General features: G+C 41.4%; 1 protein-coding gene across 8 annotated transcripts in view; it reads right to left on the bottom strand.

Moving 5' to 3' along the window:
- The window catches only part of STIM1 (stromal interaction molecule 1), a 198,358-nt gene that overhangs the window by 40,173 nt on the left and 135,201 nt on the right, over nt 1-22,984 (bottom strand). For all 8 annotated transcript variants that reach the window (XM_068989190.1, XM_068989191.1, XM_068989187.1 and 5 more), the window contains one exon: nt 14,567-14,681. In XM_068989190.1, coding sequence (XP_068845291.1) covers nt 14,567-14,681 — 115 coding nt within the window. The remainder of the gene's footprint in view (nt 1-14,566; nt 14,682-22,984) is intronic.

Genomic DNA, 22,984 nt, shown 5'->3' on the forward strand with positions numbered 1-22,984 from the left:
ACATACATATATTCTCCCTGATGCTGCAGGAAAGCCTGATACAAATCTGAGGCAACAGATGGATCCAGATGACATCACTTAAGCTCTGAATGAAATCATACCTATAGATAGCCCTATTCATATATTTTTCAGTTCTATAAGCAAAATAAATTTCCCCTTTTGCTTATATCAGGTTGAAAAGATTTTCTCTCACAACAGGAGTCAATTCTAACTGAAACAATTACTAAATGATCATTCATAATATGGCAGATCACATCATTAGCATATGTGGACCACTGTACCTAATCATTTCCTCAATATTATAAGACTATTATTTTTTTTAATGGAAACCATAAAAATAATAGTTTAAAAATATTTTTAATAGTTGGGTGGTATTTAGCCACAGAGATAACAAATTTATCTCCATGTTTTGTCAGGAATCAACATTAAAGAAATAGGAGGGGACTTAATGTACAAGGAATATGTTCAAGCCAAGAAAAGGTCGAGTGAAATCATGATGCATTATATAAAACAAAGTTTCATAGGAGCTTGAATAGAGAAAAATAGTGGGAGGACTGAGTCACCATACAGCACCCAGTAATACAGCCATGCTGAACTTAAAGAGCCTCGGGTGGGAGCAGTCGGGTTTCGGCAAAAATGTGTCATTTTATTGGATTTGAAATGCGCTTTTATTTAAAGTATCAGCGTGGGGTTTTTTTTGCTTATATTTGTACACAAATTTTATATAGCAACTTAAATTTTATTTTGTGTTTGTACATATTTGAATGCTATTAAATAAAACCAGGTTTGCAGGCCCAAGATAAATGATTTGCCTTAAAAGGAATTTGTACATTCCTCAAGTTTGAAAACTACTGCTGTGAGCAGCAAGAAGCCAAAAAAGTTTTGAAACAGAATGAAATGGTGAGATTTATTACCATCCTCTTTTAAGATCTGTATCTTTCCCCAAAACTGTCTTGCATGAGAAGGCTTTCTAATTTCCCCTTAATGGTCAGGAGAAATTGAAGGCAGGGACCATGTCCTTTTCTGTTTTGCTCACCCCCTTTGTCTCTAAAATAGTGCTTTTTATACAGTGGCATTAATAAGAATTTACTCAAAAAATAACTATCCTAAATGAGGCATTCCAGAAATGTTCTGAATGTGTGCCACCAAACAGCAACAACAATCTTCCCAGACAAACCTACAGCTCAGGTGGAGGTTAACTTCTGAAACACGTGACCAAAAATCAGCCTTCCTCTGATTGTTGTTGTTCAGTCACTCAGTCATGTCAGACTCTTTGTGACCACATGGACTGCAGCATTGCAGGCTTCCCTGTCTTTCACTGTCTCCCAGAGTTTGCTCAAACTCATGTCTACTGAGTCAATGATGCTACTGGTATTCCTCTGGTAGGCACACCTCAGATCTTAGATTGCTTCTGCCACTCTATATAAACTAGAGAAGTTACAAGTCTGGGCCCTGCCCCTTTATCCTTCTCCTCCCCCATAGTGGAGCCCAGCACATGGTATAAAGCAGACACTTAGAAAGAACAAAACAGTGGAAGACAAAATACTCTAATCTCTCTATGTCCCCAAAAAACCGCTGGGGCTCAGGAGAAAAGTTCTAAAGCCAAGAGGCTTTGGAGGTAGCTTAGACCATTCGCAGAGGCACAGGAAAGGTTCTGCGAGAGGAAATGAGGCAGATCTAGTGCACTCAGCTGCATCCTAGAAAACAAGGTCCTGGAGGCTTAGGTGGAGACCGCTTAGTCATTGCCTGGTTGAATTTCTAATTTCCAGACTAGAATACATTGGAGGGAAGAGAGAGATTAATTTCCGAGAGATATGCGCAAATCATAGGGCTTAGGAAAGGAGGGATGACAGAACAGGCATTAAAATGTGTTGACGAAAGTACAATGGATTGGCCTTTTATTCCTGAAAATGAATATATCTCCACATACACTGTAAACATGATCACTTGCTATCATCCAGAGTGTTAGGTAATGAAGACCAAGCAGAATGGCACAAGATGTAAGGTGGACAGACAAGTGTCAACCTGCAAAGTGCAGGGAACACATTCCTGCCTGTATTGTCAAAGGAGCTTGGCCTCACCCAGCATGACGTATGGAGTAGAAAGGCCACGTCATGTCTTGTTGCTTGAAAGGTCCACAGCCAGCAGTGCCACAAGAGTCTTTTGTCTACAGGGAAGACACCCTGATACAGGCCTGAGCATAGACCCTTGGCAGGCAGGAACTCCTCTGCTTGTGCCCTACACTGCAGTGGAGACAAGCAGGAGTCACTCTGGGCTAGGGTTTCTCAAGTCTCTGCAGCTCTGACCTTTTGGACAGGTTAATTCTTTGTTGTAGGGGGCTGCCCTATGCACTGTACGACAACCCTGGCATCTACCCACCAGATGCCAGTAGCATGCTGCCAATCATAACAATCAAAACTGTCTCGAGATACTGCCAAATGTACTCTGGGGAACAAAACTGCCCCCAGCTGAGAACCACTGCTCCAAACACATAGCAGACGGTCTATAAGGAGACCTCCAATGAGGACAGTCAGTCTCTACAGAGCTAAGCTTTGTGGAAAAGGACAAAGACTCCAACATGTTAGGACAAATCTCAGTTGTTTTGGGGGCTATGCGCCCACATATTATTCTGTTATCTGGCAGATGCCCTACCTAGGTAAGGCTTGGCTACGGTGTTGCCCACTCAGAATCACTGCAGTCTGAACAAAGTAAGCCAGAGTGAGCTGTGTCCTTGTCAGAGAGCAGCCCTGTGTCCCAGCATGATATCCCACCGCTCAGTCAAGGCGGGGTGTCATGACCTTGTTCCTAAGGTTCAAGTGCCTAAAAGCTAAAAAGCTTGTTCTGCTTTCTCATTCCAAAAAAGAAAATGGGAAGAATCCCTGGCCCAAAGTGAGGAAGAAGGCAACACCAAGTACAGAGAGCTGTGGCTATCAGTAAGGGGAGACAGAATTTGGCCAGGAGATCTTAGTACCGAGAGAGATGCCAAGTGATTCACATGACCAAATCCCAGGAGGACATGCAAGCAAGAGATAGTCTTCTAAAGTCATGATTCTCTCATCCCCTTAAGCATCTGTCCATTTGGCTCCTAAAGACATCAAAGACTACATATCTGGTCAAAATGACAAACAATATTGCACAGAATCAGAGAAGGCCAACCCCTGGAGTTTTCAGCAACACATAGTCCTTCATAAAAGAGATGCACAAGGTGACTAACTTTGTAGTCTCCAACATTTTTAATGACATAATCTGCATGTAAAAAATTCAAGCACACATTACCATATATGAATATATATTTATAAATTAGATATATATACTGACATTGCTGCTGCTGCTAAGTCGCTTTCAGTTGTGTCTGACTCTGGGTGACCCCATAGATGGAAGCCCACTAGGCTCCCCCATCCCTGGGATTCTCCAGGCAAGAACACTGGAGTGGGTTGCCATTTCCTTTTCCAATTCTGACATTAGGTATATTGTAAAAATATATAAAACTTAAAGAATGAGATAAAAATAAATGTAATATAAATACACACTATTATATTCTCCTGTTGACCCCAGCTGATTGTCTTGTGCAGTTGGAAACCACTGGTCTTTGAGCCATGTAGATGCTTGAGGGAAGGGCATTTCAGCCAGATGGAAGAGTAAGTATTACTCCCTAGCACATGAGCTATAGCAACACCTCCAGGGATATTCCAGAACAGATCTCTGGCCTTGGCCAAGCCTTTTTCTTGTCAGAGAAAGAATAAGCAGTAAGAAATGGGCTCCTGAATCATAGTGTTTTTTCCCCTGATGGACCAGTGGTGCCTCCAGATAGAGCCCTCACTCACCTCTAGTTTCAAACTCACAACCTAGAAGAACTATGTCTGGCAGAAGGGTTACCAGTACCTTCTCTGCCTCTCTTTCACACAACTGTTAGTCACTTACTTAGTCACTCAGTTAGCCTTTGGTCAGTCTTTGGTCAACCTTTTGGTCAACTCTAGCACCATGGTTAAGGATTTGGACTCTGGAACCAAGTGATTTGGATTGAATTTGAGATCTGCTACTGACTAGATGTAAGGTCATGGACAAGTTACGTAACTTTTTTCAGCCTCATTCTGTCACCTATAAAATGGTGAGAATCAGAGTTCCTACATCATAAGAGTGTAGTGAAGATATGAGAAGTTCCTAGCATACAGTAAGTGCTTAAAAAAATTAGCTATTATTATCACCATTCATTCATTCATTCACTAAGCTTTCACTGGCTTCTACTCTAATAGATCCCTGGTTGGCTACAAGATACAGCGATCAGTCTGAATGATCTCCATCATCAAGGGCTCTTTTCTAGAGAAGGAGACATACAGGAAATTAAATGAATACGTGACAAGTGCTAGGTAAGAGCGATGTATGGGATGATGTGGGAGCACAGAGGAAGGAGTAACTGCCAGAGTGAGTCAGAAAAGGCATCACAAAGCCTAGATTCTTATCTGGCTACTCAGGAGACAGCATTCCAAGACACCTACAGAATCTCACCAAAGGGGCCCTCCCTAAAGACAGTTTGTAGCCTAGACTTGTGATTTTTCTCTAAGTGGTTTCCTTCTGGCTCTCACTAGCAGTTTGCCATCTGAGCCTAGAATGAGGCAGATACCACAGTTTTCTAACATGGTATCAATACCAAGCCTTAAACCATTATTGCAAAAAGAACCTGGCCCTTTCACCTAGGACTCATGTGATAGACCCACTAGGCTACCTGGCAAAAATCATCTCTGCCAGAGTCCAAAAGAACATACTAGTGAACACCATCCAAAAGGAAGCTACCTGGCTAGCAGAGACCAGATTAGAGAAACACTAGCAGCATGGCTGCAGAATATTAAAGGAACCTAAAGTTTGGAATGTTGAATGAGTCAAATAACTTATATAAGATCACACAAAGGCAGACTCCTCTCTTCTACATCCCTGCTCTGGGCCAGCTCCAGTGCTGTGTGTTAAAATATGGAATCATATCTTTAGGGAATGGAATCATTTAGGGACTTCCCTGGTGGTCCAATGGTTAACAATCTGCTTTGGAATGCAAGGCATTCAGGTTTCATCCCTGGTCAGGGAAGTAAGATCCCACATGTCACAGAACAACTAAGCCTGCACACCACAACTACTGACCCCATGTGCCACAACTAGAGAATCTGTGCACCACAACTAAACACCTCACATGGCACAACAAACTCCCGTGTGTCATGACAAAGACCCAAAGCAGCCAAATACATATATTTTTCTAAAAAATATGGAATCATGTAAGATAATGCCCTCAGGCATTCTGGTGGGGAAATAAAAAAGGCAGGTAACCAAGAACTTCCAGATGTACAAGTTGGATTTAGAAAAGGCAGAGGAACCAGAGATCAAATTGCCAACATCCACTGGATCATAGAAAAAGCAAGACAATTCCAGAAAAATATCTACTTTTCTGCTTCATTGACTATGCTAAAATCTTTGACTGTGTGAATCACAAACTGTGAGAAATTCTTAAAGAGATGGGAATACCAGACCACCTCACCTTCCTCCTGAGATAAAATCCAACATCCAGGACTTCCTTGGTGGCTCAATGGTAAAGAATTTCCCTGCCAATGTAGGAGACGTGGGTTCCAACCCTGATTCGGGAAGATTTCACAGGCTGCGGGGCAACTAAGCCCATGCGCCACAGCTACTGAGCCTGTGCTCGGAGCCACAGCTATTGAGCCTGTGCTCTGGAGCGTGGGAGCCACGGCCACTGAGCCTGTGCTCTGGAGCATGGGAGCCACAGCCACTGAGCCTGTGCTCGGGAGCCACAGCCACTGAGCCTGTGCTCTGGAGCGTGGGAGCCACAGCCACTGAGCCTGTGCTCTGGAACGTGGGAGCCACGGCCACTGGGCCTGTGCTCTGGAGCGTGGGAGCCACGGCCACTGAGCCTGTGCTCGGGAGGGTGGGAGCCACGGCCACTGAGCCTGTGCTCTGGAGCCACAGCCACTGAGCCTGTGCTCGGGAGCATGGGAGCCACAGCCACTGAGCCTGTGCTCTGGAGCCACAGCCACTGAGCCTGTGCTCTGAAGCCACAGCCACTGAGCCTGTGCTCTGGAGCATGGGAGCCATGGCCACTGAGCCTGTGCTCGGGAGCATGGGAGCCACAGCCACTGAGCCTGTGCTCTGAGGCATGGGAGCCACAGCCACTGAGCCCATGTGTCACAACTACTGAAGCCCTCAAGCCCTAGAGCCATGTTCCTCAACAAGAGAATCCATCGCAATGAGAAGCCCACGAGCCACAACCAGACAGTAGGGTCCACTCACAACTAGAGAAAAGCCTATTCAGCAACCAAGACCCAGAACAACCAAAAGTAAAATAAAGAAAATTTAAAAAGAAAATCCAACATCCATTCCTGATCAAAGTTCTCAGCAAACTAGGAATAGAAGGTAGCTTTCTTGATCTGACAAAAGGTTTTTATAGAAAACAAACAAAAACAACCAACCAACCAACCAAAGAACAACAGCTAATGTTACATTTGAAGGCTTCCTTTGTAGCTCAGTTGGTCAAGTATCTGCCTGCAATGCAGGAGACCCAGGTTCGATTCTTGGGTCGGGAAGATCCCCTGGAAAAGGAAACAGCAACCCACTCCAGTATTCTTGCCTGGAAAATCCCATGGACAGAGGAGCCTGGCAGGCTACAGTCCATGGGGTCCCAAGAGTCAGACACAGCATTATATTTAATGTTATATTTAATGGTGAAAGACTAAATGTTTTCCCTTTAATATGAGAAATAAGATGAAGATGTCTGCTCTTACTGCTTCTCTTCAGCACAGTACTGGAGATACTAACCAGGGCAATCCAGGTTGGAAAAGAAAAAAATTAAACTTTCTTTACTAGCAGACACAACTATCTAATTTGAAAATCTGATGGTATCCTACTAGTAAGTGAGTTTAACAAGACTGCAGAGTACAAGATCAATATATAAAATCAATTATGTTTTTCTTATAAAGTAACAATCAAAAATTAAATTTTTAACAATTAAATTTTTAATAGTAAAATTTGGGGTGGCCAAGTGGCACAGTGGTAAAGAATCTGCCTGCCAGTGAAGGAGACACAAGAGACAGGGGTTTGATCCCTGGGTTGGGAAGATCCCCTGGAGTAGGAAATGGCAACCCATTCCAGTATTCTTGCCTGGAAAATTTCATGGACAGAGGAGCCTGGGAAGCTACAGTCTAAGGGGTCGCAAAGAGTCAGACATGACTGAATGACTGAGCATACACACACACAATAGTAAAATTTATGTTATGTATATTTTACCACAATTTAAAAAATACTAGTCACAATACAACCAAAACCTGTGAAATACTTAGAAATAAATCCAACAAAAGATATGAAAGATTTGTATCCTGAAAACTGATCCTGAGAGGGACTTCCCTGGTGGTCTAGTGGCTAAGATTCTGAGCTCCCAATATAGGGGGCCTGGATTCAATCCTTGGTCAGGGAACTAGATCCCACATGCCACAACTAAGACCCAGCACAACCAAATTAATTAATTAATTTTTAAAAACATACTGAGAGAAAATGTACCTCCTAAACAAATGTAGCAATATACTCTGTCCATAGGTCAGAAAACTAAATGTTAAGATGTCAGCTCTTACAAACTGATCTACAGATAAAATCCCATAGGGATTTTTTTTTTTTTTTTAGAAATTGACAAGCTGAATTGTGGACAAACAGCCAAAACAATTTTGAAAAAGAAAAACAAAGCTGGAGGGCTAACACCTATCTGACTGAAAGAATTACTATAAGACTATTGTAATCAAAATACCATGGTACTGACATAAAGACAAATAGATCAGTAGACAGAACAGAGTCCATAAGTAAACCCACACTTATATGGACAACTGATTTTATACCAAAAGTGCAAGGCAACGCACAGTGGAGAACAGACAGAATTTTCAACAAATGGTTCTAGAACAACTAGGACATCCATAAGCATAAAAATAACTAAAATCCATACTTAACACCATATACAAAAATTAATATAAAACAGATCATAAGCCTAAATGTAAAACCTAAAACTATAAAACTTCTAGAAAGAAATATAGTAGAAAATGCTTGCATAAGTGTGGGTTAAGCAAAAATTTCTTACGAATGACACCAAAAGCATGATCCATGTAAGAACTAACTGATAAACTGAAGTTCAGAAAAAGTAAAACTTTCTGCTCTTTAAAAGATACTGTTAAGAGGATGATAAGACAAACCATAGACTAGAGAAAATCTTTACAAAGCATACATCTTATAAAGGATTTTTTTTCATAAAGGATTTATATCCAGAATATATAAAGGACTCTTAAATCTCAACAATAAAAAAAAAAACCCACAAGCCAATTAAAATAGAGACATACAATTTGGACAGATAATTCACCAAAGAAGATATGTGAATAGCAACTTTAGGACATAAAAAGATGCCCAATATCATTAATCATCAGGAAAATGCAAAATATAATCACTATGGAGACAACACTATACTGTTAGAATAGCTAAAATTTAAAAGACTGACCAGGAACTTCCCTGGTGGTCCAGAGGCTAAGACTCCAAGCTCTTATGGTGGGGGGCCCAGGGTTCAATCCCTGGTCAAGGAACTAGATCCCACATGCCGCCGCTAAGAGTTCGCATGCTACAATTGAAGATTCCACGTGCCGCAACTAAGACCCAGCACAGCCAAATAAACAAATATTAAAAAAAAAGAAAAAAGAAAGACTGATCATACCAAGTGCTAGCAAGGATGTGGAAGAACTGCAAGTCATACACTACTGGTGGGAATGTATAATGATACAACTACTTTGAAGACAATCTGACAGTTTTTTAAAAATATATACCTACCAAATGATCTAGCCATTTCACTCCTAGATACTTACCTAAGAGAAAAGAAAATATACGTCCATAGAAAAACGTGTATGTGAATGTTCACAGAAGCTTTATTTATAAGAACTGAAAACTGGATATAACTCAAATGTCTATCAGTAGGTGAATGAATAAATAAATTGTGGGATATTTAGAAAATGGACTGTTATACTATTTAGCAATAAAAATAAATAAAGTATTTATATATTCAACAACATGAATGAATCTCAAAACAACTACGCTAAGTGAAAGAAGTACATATTTAAATACCTATTATATGACTCCATGTGTGGAAAATTCTATAAAATGCAAACAAGCCTATAGTGACTGAAAGAAGATCAGTAGTTGTCTGAGAGGTAGGAAAGGAAAGATCACAAAGGACTGTGAGAAAAATTGTAAGGGTGATGAATATATTCACTATCTTGATTGTGGTGATGGTTTCACAGTTGTATACATGAGTCAAAACTTTGAAAACTGTACCCTTTAACTATACCTTATTTTATTGTTAATTACAACTCAATAAATCTCCTTCAGAAGAGGTAGTTGAGCCAAAACAGTATCATAGGAAATGCACATAAAATATATTAAAGAGGTAGAATCCTCTGGACTTGGGAACAGAAACAGGTGAGAGATGCTCAGTTTCCTTTATTAAATGGGGTTACAAGTAGGACATTTTTACCCTCAAGTGGCTATTAATATAAATAGAAAATTACTGTGGTTTGTTCAGTTTTTTTTAGATAACAAAATACAACCAGCACTGATGCAGTGATTTAACACTTATCACAGTCATTTTATATTTATACCTGAAAGAATGTAAGACAAAGAAAAAGCCAAGTGTATCTTTTTTCCCCAAAAAATGCAGCAACAAACAACTAATGGTTGAGGAATTTAACTAAATGACTTGAATAGCTAAAAGAACAGAATAAATAGATCTCTTGTTGGGTTTATGTAAAAGCAAAAAGGGGATGTCTGCTCTTTTATATTGATCTGACTTCTGAAATGGTTTATGCTAAATTCTAATGCCACCTGGTCCCCTGTGTTATGTCAACAGAGAGGCCAGTTCTGCTGAGTTTTCTTCCTGAAACCCTTCTGGTTCTCCAATATTGCTCTACTGTTTCTGTAAAAAATCTTGTCCTACAATGAACAGCACAGATAGAACAGGAAGACAGTCAGCTTATTTTCTTATTTCCAAAAGCCTAGTAGAAAACAAACATCCTCTCAAGACAAAGTTCTGAGTGATACTAGAATACCAAGTTCTTTTGCTTTTATCTGGAATCATATTCCTTAGTTAGAATCAAAGTTGATAGTTAAGGTGCTTTTGAGCCATAAAAATGGGTAAAGAAATTATTATGAAATATGATTTGTTCAACAGATAACATCTTTTTAAACCTCATGTTCAGGAAAGGGGAGAAGAAATAGTAAAACAGCACACTTTGTTTAAAGAATGAAAGCCACGCTTCAGAAGGTAATTCTCTTGGGTCAATGCCTCCCCTCACTACAAAGGGCATAGTTACTGTTTTCACTGGCTCAAGCAAACAAGCAACAATTCTTTTTCTCAAAGATGCAACAAAATTCACTCAGCTTCTCTTCCATTAAAGAACTGCCCTTCCCCTTACCTCAAGGATCTTAAAGGGATTCGAATTTACAGCACTCTCCAGCACCGCTCCCCCCGACCCACACACATACTCTCTCACTATGACTATCATGCATAAGTCTGTGATCCAAACTATGCCAGTCTGATTCTCCCTCCACCATATCTGACTCTTGAACAAAGACACTTAGAGATGAAAAAAGAATATAGCTGAGTCATATGAGAGTTACCAGTTAGAAGAGGCCAATTCCCCAGTCCTGGCTGCTGGGATTCCTGGAGTTGCCCTTGTTCTCAACTCTTCCTCAGCCCTACCAGTTCAGCCCTCCCTTACTTAATGACTTAATTGTGTATAATAAAGAATTTGGTTGTTTTTTATCTTAAGGTCAATTCCCTTGATGATAGGAGTATCTCTGTTATTTGTGGTGGGCTCTGGATCACACTTGAGTTCATGCTAATAAGAGAACTCTGGATGGGGGCTGGTCACCAGAAAGATCAACCATGTGACTAGAGGATTGGGACTTTGAGCCAAGTGATATCAGCCCAACCTTTGGGGAGGAACAGGGAGCTGGAGATTGAATTCAATCATGTGTGTCAATCAATCATGCTTATATTCTAGGAGAGCCCAATAAAAACTCTGGACAATGAAGCTTAGCTGAGCTTCATGGCTGCATTATGACTCATGTGCCAGGAGGGTGATATGTTCTGATTCCATGGGGAGAGGGCACAGAAGCTCCACATTCAGGACCCTATAAGACCTTGCCATATGGGTGTCTGTCTTTCTTTTGCTGGTCCTAATTTTTATCCTTTATAATAAAATTATAATCATAGGCATACCACTTCCCTGAATCCTGACAGTTATTTAGTAAATTATTAAACCTGAGGGGATTGTGGAAACCCCTGCTTTTGTAGCCAGTTAGTCAGAGCACAGGTGGTCTGGAAATACCTAAAGCTTACAACTATTAATAGTTTGGTGTCTGAAGTGAGAGTAGTCTTCTTAGGTACTGTGCCCTTTTCTTATGAAGTCTGCACTAACCCTGGACAGTGAGTAACAAAACTGCATTACATTATTTCACTTAATGACTCTCTCTGCTTCATCTTCCTCATCTGTAAATGGAGACAATTGTAATAAGTGTACTTCATAAGCTTTTTGTAAGAAATAAATGAGTTAATATACGTAAAGCACTCAGAACATTGCCTGCTGCTGCTGCTGCTAAGTTGCTTCAGTCCTAGCACATGTTAAATATCAGGTTTTTAGTTGCTATTGTTTTTATTATTAAAGTTCAGAGCTGGCTAATGTAGAAATTATCAGGCTTTTTGGCTTAAATCTAAATAACAGAGAAAAGACTGGCTCCAACATTAGTCAGAAAATGTTAACAACACTAATCACATAGATGGTAGTGACATTAGTCAGCTAATGTTCTGAATAGAAATGACCACTGCTGATAACTACATCATCTAGCAAAACCCAGGCCAGCAAGTTTGAGCCAGTGCCAGAATAGCACATGCTTTCTGTAGCCCTGGAAATTGTAACTCCAGAGAAATTAGGAGCTTTAACTTGGAATAATGAAACAAATTGTTTGGAGAAATTGTACATAAGATTCTCACTGTTAGTTTGTCAAACCATCAGGAATGACACATGGTGAGAAAATCCAAAAATTGTCTGTATGTATCATTTCTAGCTTAGCTATGAGCAACATCACTGCAATGAAATGTTTTTCTCTGCTCATCAGTGATGGGTACCAACTCTTAAAAACTCACTTCATCGTCTTCCATCTTCCTGTCATTTAGAACATGTTTGGAAGTGTTCCAATTAGTTGCTAAGTTCAGAAGAAAAGTTCTTACCAGAAAATTGCCTTGAGCTGTTTTTTAATATTATGATTTGGTCCCTCTGCTGCTGCACTCTCTTGGTCACTTTCCCTTCCCAGTTCTTCTCTGTGGCTTTTAGAGAAGGCCAGGAATGTTCTCCCTGCCATCCTTCATTCTAAGTTCTTACTTATGACACCCACTCTTAAAACCCAGGCGCCATGGCCTGAAGTTATTACAGAAAAGAAGAAAACTAAAATTAAATGATAGTGTTAGAAGATTTTTCCTGGTGGTGCTGGTATCATTCCAAAGATCATTTCTGTGCTTGATCTCTCGTCAGTAGACAGCCTGACTTGCTCAGGAGCTATTAAACAAAAGTACCCCAAGGAACTCAACTTCTAATGACTTCCAGTAAGCTATGTATATAGCTAAGTTATGATTCTTCTAAACTGATTTTTTTAAAAATAGAGTTAACAGCATGCTTGGGGCTGGTGCATGGGGATGACCCACAGAGATGTTATGGGGATGGAGGTGGGAGGGGGGTTCATGTTTGGGAACACATGTAAGAATTAAAGATTTTAAAATTAAAAAAAAAAAAATTAAAAAAAAGAAAAACATATCTCCTGTAAAAACTGAAAAAAAAAAAAAATCCTAATAACAAAACAGTGGGAGATGATGTCCCCAACCCAAAAAAAAAAAAAAAAATAGAGTTAACAGGAAGTATCAGCCTGTCCATCCTACAATCAGGATTAGCATCTAGGTCTTACTGTTTAAATCTACTGTTTTCCATCTACATTATAGATGATCCCTTCAAGAACTGAAATTCCATAATCCTAGGTAAGAATTTAAACAAAAATAGAAACTGCCTCATTCCTACCAAAACTGATCTTCTCTACAGCCAGATCAGTGCTCTCAACCAAAGTGGTATGGAAAAACAATGGCCTAGAGAGCAGAAGATCCAGGTCTAAGTCCTGGCTCCACTATTTACTAAATACAATGAACAAATAACTTTATAAATCTAGGCCTAAGGTTCCTCATCTGAAAAACCAGGGACATTGGTGGTCATTTACGTTTAATTCTTCTTAGCATCAAGACCTACCCTCAGAGAGCCAAGGGAAAGATTGCTTCCATTCTTGTTCAATATCAAAGGACACTCTAGCCACAGACACAAATGGAAAGGAGGCTAAAGCACTTTTTTTCCCTTCCCTGTCAAGTCTCACACAGTTAGACATGCCCTTTCATTTGGAATTCTGAAGCAAATGCTCTAGGAAAAACAACCCCTCCCCCAAGAAAAGGTACTCTTAGTTTAGCGGGGTTTCCCAAGTGGCCCAGGAGTAAAGAAGCCACCTGCCAATAAAGGAGATGTAAGAGATTCCAGTTCAATTCCTGGGTCAGGAAGATCCCCTGGAGGAGGGCATAGCAACCCACTCCAGTATTCTTGCTTGGAAAATTCCATGGACAGAGGAGCCTGGCGAGCTACAGTCCAAGGGGTCACAAAGAGTCAGACATGACTGAGAGACTGAGCACAGAGTCATAGTTTAGCAGTCTTACACAAGAAAAGGATCTAAAGTTCTAAAGCTTTAACAAGTTCAGCATGAGTCTGCAGAGTGACATGACTGCTGAAGATACCAGCAGCTAATCAGACTGCATGAACAGACACACAGGGCATCTCTGTGCTAATCAAACTACACCTGCGGGTCTGCATCCAGCTCCAGGAGCCATGATCTAAGAAAGACATTAATGAAAGTATCTACAAGAAGGAGACCAAGATGAAGAGTAGGATGGGGGGGGAAATGCTTTCTTCTAACTAGGTCTGTTTTACCTGGAAGAGAAGACAAGAGGGAGTCTTAACTGTACTTTGACCCAACCTTTGAATCATCCAGGACTCAGCAGAGCCAGGACCAAGTGGGGATCTTCAGAAGAAAAGGGCTGCTTCAAAAAGCCAGCAGGCTCCCTGTCTCTGGAGATGAAGCAGCCAAAGCTGGGGATTCCTCTGGGGGATGTGGGAGCTGGTGAAGATAGGGGTAGGGAAATAGGATGGTTTTCAATAAGAATTCTGCTAAAGAACAAACCCAACTCTCTTTGGAGCATCTTTCCCCATTCTCAACAGAGTGACTCTACTCAGTGTTATTCAGTCTTGATACAGTCTCTTTTGAGTGACTGGACGTAGAACCATTTCAGTAGTTTGCTCTTTACTAAGCATTTTTACTCATGTCCTTTTAAAGCCAAACTGCTACCCATCTTCTTCTCTCTTCTCTAAACCTTCCAGGAACTAGCACTGACAACCAAGCTATTAATTACCTTCTGAAGACTTCCATGCCTTCCACAGGTCCTCCACGCTGATGAGCTTATCCTCACCATGGAAGGTGCTGTGTTTCACTGTTGGGTCATGGTAATTGAGGTCTTCCCTCAGGAACTGCAAGGGAAAAGCACACAAGTCACAAGAGACCCCTGGGCACCACCCCACTAAGATCTCATCACAGGTCCCAGCATATCCCATCTGCCAGATGTACAAGTGTATCACATCATCTACGTGTCCTTCCATGGGAATATGTCCTACTTGCCAACCAGACTGCCTTTTCTTCTTTGTTACATGTTTCACTCAAGAAAAAAATATAAGAAATTCCTTCCTCATATTTTTCATTCATGGACAAAGGAAGAGGAATTAACAACTTTTTGAGTGCTTATTTATACACTAAGCAGCATTCTAAGAGCTTCTATTTTCTCATTTAATCTTCACAACCAATGGATTATATCATACCTATTTTACAAAAGAGAACAGTAATACCCTACATGAACACAATTTGCCCCCAAATTTTGCCTCAAAACATTAAGTTTAAAGAGATTAAATTACTTGCTGTGAAGATTTTAAAATATGTCCCCAAGTCTTTGACAATCCTCCCACAAAAGCTGAACTCCCCCCTTGAACACAGACTGACATTAGTGACTCATCTTCTGAAAAACAGAATGTGGCAGCAATGATGTCGAATGATTTCCCAGGCTAGGTTAGAAAAGGCAGTACAGATTCCACCTGGCTCACTCCCTTTCGGGACACATGCCTTGGGAGCACTGAGCCAACATGTAAGAAGCCTGGCCACCCTGAATCTGCCATTCTGGAGAGGTCATTTGCAGAGACTACAGAGAACTAGCGATGCCTGAGCAGGCCCAGATGTCTGAGTCTTCCAGCCCAGGAATCAGACAAGGGAGTGATTGAGACTTTAGGTTATTCTAGCCCCTAGTTTTTTAGTTACTTCACCTGATGCCAAGTGGACACAGAGGAGCTGTGCAAGAAGAGGGGGGTCAAGTGACGAATGTAGGCTGATGGAAGCTATACCTAGAGGAAGGGCCAGATGCTGAGTGGAACCTCTTTAGAGAACAAAGAAGTGGGGCTGCACCCATCAAGCCTTAAGGAAAGGAAGGGAGCGTACTGTAAATATAAAGCAAACAGACCATTTCCTGTGTGACTTTGGGACAAGCGACTCAGCATCTCTGACCCTGTTTTCCTCTCAAAATGAGGGCTAATTATCCCTCTCACTTGAGTGCGGTAAGGATTAAATAAGTCATGTTTGCAGAAGTCATAAAATGCCTTTGCACATGTCTTTTAATAGCCCACATAGCATTTTATAAATCGAAACTATACTTAAAAAGTCAAATTTCACCCAAAAAGTCCAACTCTCTTTAAAAAAACAACCTAAAGTTCTAAGAACACTGAACTCCAGTGACAACTCTAGAATTTTATTTAGGAGAGGCTTAAGGCTGCAGTTTGATGGGAAGGGAGGGTGGTGGCTAAGGGACTTGTCATAAGACTGCTTGTATAGCAAGCACATTGTTTTTATGTAGATTGCTCATTAAAAATTAATATTATAATGCAAAATTTTATAAAGATGCTTTTGTTTAAATTTTACTTAAAATTAAGAAAAAATTAACTGTCCATATCAAACAATATGATGTCACAGTTGGGGCAGCTTAGAGGTGGGGGATGGAGAAGGCAATGGCACCCCACTCCAGTACTCTTGCCTGGAAAATCCCATGGAAAGAGGAGCCTAGTGGGCTGCCGTCCATGGGGTCACTAAGAGTCGGACACGTCTGAGCTACTTCACTTTCACTTTTCACTTTTCACTCTCATGCATTGGAGAAGGAAATGGCAATCCACTCCAGTGTTCTTGCCTGGAGAATCCCAGGGACAGGGGAGCCTGGTGGGCTGCCGTCTATGGGGTCACACAGAGTCAGACACGACTGAAGCGACTTAGCAGCAGCAGCAGCAGCAGCAGCAGCAGCAGCAGAGGTGGGGGAGTGGGTACTGAGGAAGACAATGAGGGCTTCTTGATCAAAGATGATACTTCTGTGCTCCCACGGCCCCTGTGTATACCTTCTTCAGTCTTGTTATGGGTCTATCTCCCCTATCAAACTGTATACCCTTTGATAGACAGTCCCAATTACCTAGCTATAAACACAGCATTGGAAAATGTTGTATAGAACCAGAACTCTGATGTCCAATATACTTGAAGAAGGCATTATCCCATATCACTCTGAACTGTCCCACATTCAGCTAATAGCTACAGTCTAATTTAAGACAAAGTTTAAAAGCAACAAAAAGGCAAAAACAAAACCAAAGAGGCAATTCTCAGCTCCCACACAAGGATTTACTATCTCAGACTCAGAACGAGCAGCTCTTCTGTCAGGAAGGTCTAAGAGGCTCCGTGAGAGTCCTGCCTCACCAAGGGGAACGCAGCACTGGCTAGAGCTGCAGCTCAGCAGCTATCTGGAGAGCCAAGGGACCAGTTGTCACTAGGTATATTTAGTTCTGTGAGCTCAGAAAAGTGATTTCCCTGGCAGTGGCACAAAGCATGCAACCCCATCCCAAGTGAAGCAGTAGTGAAGGGGTGTGGGTGAGAGCAGACAGGAAGGGAGACATCTCTCCAGAGTTCCCATCAAAATAGGTCCATCCAGCTTCATCAGGGAACAGAATTCAAAGAGGTAAAGCTGGAAGAGCAGCAGTACATCACTGGGTGCCGGAATCAGGCAGGCCTCCTAGGTTCTTCCCTGGAAGCAATTCTTCTCCTTCCCCTTTTCACCTTGTTCCCCACTTCTCACCCTCCATGTTTCCCAAACCACACCACACCACCTGCCCTCTCACTTCTCTATACATACAATGTTAATAACCCACAACACACATACCTCAGGTCTGAGAAGCTTCCCAACTCTTGTTTACCCCTTGAATATCTAGCAAGGACCCACATTTTAGCTACAACAGCTCTGCACACCATTGGTACTGATTGCTAGGACGTGAACATGTCGGGATAAAGTATCTGTTCTCAGTGAGACCAGAAGCTATTGCTCAAAGTAAGGGAGAAGGCAGTCATTTCTCACTCACCTTTATACATCTAGTCTTACTCCTGTCAGCCCGGCTACCATACTCACCAAAAGGAGATTTGTAAAGTATAAATCTAATTATACCAACATACCTACTTAAAACCCCATGACTCCCCATAACCTCCAGGATAAAGCCCTAGCTTCTTGGGCTTACATTCAAGGCCTGTTCCAATCTGGCCCATAGAGTAACTTCTCAGTCAGTTTCCTAGCCATTCTCCCTCCCTACCAGACATCTACACTCCAGGCCAGGGGTCGGGAAACTACAGTCGTGGGCCAAATCCATCTTGCTGCTTGTTTTTTAAATAAAGTTTTATTGGAATACAGACATCATTCATTTATGCACTGTCCACAGTTGCTTTCATGCTTCAAAGGCAGAACTGAATCGTTGTGACAGAGACTATATGGACAGTAAAGCCTAAAATATTGACTATCTGGCCATTTATAGAAAAAGTCTGCTAACATTTGCTCTAGATACATCAAGCCACTTCAGGTTACTTGAACAAACCATGCTCCTTTATACTTCTAAGCTTTTACACAAGGTGCTCCATTTAATATATATCTCCTCTTCCATCTGCTGAAGAAAAAGTCTCTGCTTCTGTGAAGTTTTCCAGATCTCTCCCAAGCAAGTTAATTGCCCTATCCTATTTGTTCTCTTAGTTCTCAGGGTCATACATCTGTGACAGTACTTATCCCATTATACCATAATTGCTATTTAATTACTCCCCTTTTACTCCCCCTAAGCAACTCAAATATAGAAACTGTATTTTATTTGTCATTTATCTCTTTATCCAGCACCTTGCAAATTCTCTGGAACACCTAAATAAATAATTCAGCTCTGTAAGCCAATCTCCAGGCATACAGCCTGGCACAGAGCAGGGTATGTGGTTATTAAATAACTGAATGAGCATCTCTCTGGAGCCAGTATTATAAATGGTATTATAAATGGATTAATTCACATAAAGAACTTAGAATAGTACGTGGCACAAAATAAGCTCTCATATGTATGAACTGAGCTCCACTAAATATTAATACATTTAATATACTATAAGAGGAATATAAGGATACTAAGAACATTCAATTCTGGAGCCTACTATTACAATGATGCTGATCTCTCATGTGTAAAGAAGACACAGAAGAGGTAGAAGACAGACAGTTCCTAAGTGCTTGCTTTTCAATATATTAGGACCATGTGCCAAGCAATCAGCAATAGACAAGGCACTGTAATCTACTGCCTTCTAAGTCCCTTTCTATTTTATTCAATGATTCTTACTTTGAAAGCTTTAACTCCATTTAAAATAGAAATTTCACAACCTTGGCAAGACCCTCCCTGCCTTATTTGCCATATCAACTGTCACTTCTTCCCATCCCCAGTGATAATGAAATACTTGCAATTCCCTGAAAGTACCAGGCTCTTGGCAGTTCTCACATCTTTGCACATACTATTCCCTTAGCTAAAACACTCTCCTGCTAATCATTCCAAATCATCTTTTCAGATTCAAATGACACGTTAGCAACCCTGTACATGGGTAAAACTAACTTAACTCTTCCTCTTCTGTGACTCCATCATAATATCCACTTATCCTTTTTATATCCTTATCTGTTTACACAGATATTTCCACAACCAGGGGAACATCTTCTAGGCAGCAACTTCACCTTTCCTTTTACTTCCATATATCTAGTACCCAGCATACATGCAGGTATATAGAATCTCTCTGAGGTCAATAATATAGTTTAGTCCTTGTCATGGAATTCTCCTTGATGTCCTCAGGCCATGACACTGGTCATATGATGCAGATCAAACCTTAGAGGTAGCATCTAAAGTTGCAACTTGCTAAGTACCTGGCCAGAATGGTAAAGACTAATAAATACTAACATCTCCAGTCTTGAAAACTATCAGGACCAAAGTATCCAAAAACAAGCCAAGGACTACTGCCTGGGGATTCTTATGAGAGGAGGATGAAGATGGATCACTAAAAATATTTCCCCAGAGAGAAAGGATTATCTTCTTAATTGGGATCAATTCTGCTATATTTGGGCTTCCCTGGTGGCTCAGTGGGTAAATCAGCCTGCAATGCAGGAGACTGCCTGCAATGCAGGATTACCTGGATTTGATTCCTGGGTTAGGAAGATCCCCCGGAGAAGGAAATCGCAACTCACTCCAGTATTCTTGCCTGGGAAATCCTATGGACACAGAAGCCTAAGAGTTGGATACAACTTAGCAACTAAACCACCACTGCTATATTTATATAGGATGAATACACAGCAGGGTACAGAATGTACTATGGGTAAGACTGTTTTTAAAAACTGATGAGTTAGAGGGGACTTTTGGCTTGACAGTGTAAGGAGCTCCACAGACCCACTCTCCAGTAAAAGTGGCAAAAATTACTTTCTAACAGCAATCATTTAAAGTCTCTAGAAATGGTCCTAGGGCATACAGCAAATGAAGAAACATTTGCTCAAGATCTACTAAAACTCAGGAAGAAGAGTGACAGTCTGTAGTATTTTAATTAACACTTGCTTTCTCTCTTCCTCCCCACTTTCAAATCAGTAAAACAGAAACTCCATTCCAGACTGGTGCAGCCAAGAACAGAAGGCTCCCTCTTCCCCAGGCTCCCAGTTGGAGGGCTATCTGCTTAAGAGAAGCAGATGGCAGCATGTCTCCTCCCATCTTCAGTTACCTGTTGCTAAAGCTAAGTTCTAGGTGAATCCAGCCAAGAAGTGGGCCTCCCTACTTCCACCTGCTGCTGCTGCGGCTGCTAAGTCGCTTTAGTCATGTCTGACTCTGTGCAACCCCATGGACGGCAGCCCACCAGGCTCCCCTGTCCCTGGGATTCTCCAGGCAAGAACACTGGAGTGGGTTGCCATTTCCTTCTCTGATGCATGAAAGTGAAGTTGCTCAGTCGTGTCCGACTCTTAGCGACCCCCATGGACGGCAGCCCACCAGGCTCCTCCATTACCTCCACCTAGGTCCCACATATGGAGCAGGGACTTCACCTTGGATGCAGAGCCACGGAGGACATTGGGGAGTTGATTGCCATTTTCCTAGCTTATAAGACAGCAATTATACTCTGGGAGAGGTAAGCCAAGAAGGGTACTGCCACCCTTCCATCAAATGCTCGCCTACTAAGGTGGGGATGTCAAAGAGAAGCCTTTATCAACTGACCTTCAACTCCAGAACCATAGTTCAGAGATTTTCCCTGGTGGGAGAAGCAGGGTTTAAACAGAGAGTTTTTAACCTCTCCCCAAAGGAAATTATTTTATTTGCAACAGAATGTGAAGAAGTTCAATACTAAGGGCTCTCTGAAAAACAGTGAAAATTGTGGTGAAAGGCAATTGAGAGGAGATGGGTGGATTCATTAGAGATATAGGTTAAACTGTAGGCTAAAGAATTTGCTGATGAGAACAAGGAAAAGAGAGAGCTGGGAGGAGCCCCCTTGGATTAGGAACAAATCTCTAACACTGATCTCAGGAACTATTCTTTCAAAGGAGCTCTAATATGATTGGATCAGTCTGTGGAGAAAACTTCTGCCCCAGGGCATTGTTGAAAGCAACAGAGTAATAATCAAATGACAACTAAGAGCACTTAACAGCTGAGTGTGACCAGGAAAAGAAATCAAAGACAGCCCTGCCAAAACCACTGCCATTCAAAGTGACTGCAGGCATATCCAAGGCTGCACCCGCTGAGAAGCAACATCAGAGGCTTCACATTATAAGGAGGTGGTAGGAATAGACCACTGAAATAATCTTTCTAGTCACCAAACAAATAAACAAATAAATAATAATAAGCCTCAGAGGAGTTGGGAGTTGTAGCCAGAGTTGCTACAGTATACTATCAAAAAATCCACTAACAACATATATATTGTGCATGTATGTATATGTATGTGTATGTGTGCATGCTAAATTGCTTCAATTGTGTCCGACTCTTTGCCACCCTATGGACTATAGCCTGCCAGGCTCCTCTGTCCATGGGATTCTCCAGGCAAGAATACTGGAGTGTGTTGCTGTGCCTTCTTCCAAGGCATCTTATCAACCCAGGGTTTGAACTCACATTTCTTTTTTTTTTTTAAGCCTCCAGCATCTTTTATTTTTCCTAGAACCTATATACAATTAACTCTAGCAGGGCAGTACTCAATACTGTTTAAGCCTCACATCATTTCTTATGTCTCCTACATTGGCAGGCAGGTTCTTTACCACTAGCACTACCTGATGGAGAAGGCAATGGCACCCCACTCCAGTACTCTTGCCTGGAAAATCCCATGGATGGAGAAGCCTGGTAGGCTGCAGTCCATGGGGTCGCTGAGGGTCGGACACAACTGAGCGACTTCACTTTCACTTTTCACTTTTCACTTTTGTGCACTGGAGAAGGAAATGGCAACCCACTCCACTGTTCTTGCCTGGAGAATCCCAGGGACGAGGGAGCCTGGTGGGCTGCCGTCTATGGGGCTGCACAGAGTCAGACACGACTGAAGTGACTTAGCAGCAGCAGCAGCAGCACTACCTGAGGACCCCATACATATATAGATATCTCTTTCTCCCCCACCCCATATATATATATGGCATGCAAAATAACAAGGCAGTGTGACCCATACACCAGGAAAAAAAGCACACAACAGAAATTGTGAGAGCAACCAAATTTCAAACTTAACAGAAAAAGGCTTCAAAGTAACCACTATAAACATGTTCAAAGACAAAAGGAAACCATAAGTAAAGAAGTAAGGGAATGTGTGATAACAATGCCACATTAAATAAGGAATATTAACAGAGAGAAATTACAAAAAAGAACCAAAGTGATGCTGTAGAGTTGAAAAATACAATAACTGAAATGAAAATTTCAGAAGAAGAGCTCAACAGCAGCTCTGAACCAGCAAAAGACAGAAGTAGCAAATCTGATGATGGACTAAAAGAGACTATTACACAATCCAAAAAAACAGACAGGAAAAAAGGATGAGAAAAATGAACAGTTTCAGAGGAATGTGGAATACCACTTTGCTCACATGCATAATGGAAGGATCAAAAGGTGAGGATGGGGAGTTCCCTGGTGGCCTAGTGGTTAGGATTCTGCACTTTCACTGCTGTGGCCTGGGTTCAATCCCTGATGAGGAAAATGAGATCCTGAAAGCCACAGAACTTGGCCAAAAGAAAAAGGAGAGGATGAAGAGAAAGCAGCAGGGAAAAAAATTAGGGTTTTTCCATAGCACAGGAAAACCAAACAAACTTTTTGGCCAACCCAATACAAAAAAATAATACCTGAGAATTTATTGAGTTTATTGAAAAGCATTAATCTAGTCATCCAAAAAGTTCAACAAACTTCTGTGTGTGTGTGTGTGTGTGTGTGTTAGTCGCTCA

The sequence above is a fragment of the Capricornis sumatraensis genome, chromosome 16, assembly GCF_032405125.1.
Source record: "Capricornis sumatraensis isolate serow.1 chromosome 16, serow.2, whole genome shotgun sequence".
In the NCBI taxonomy this organism is placed as follows: domain Eukaryota; kingdom Metazoa; phylum Chordata; class Mammalia; order Artiodactyla; family Bovidae; genus Capricornis; species Capricornis sumatraensis.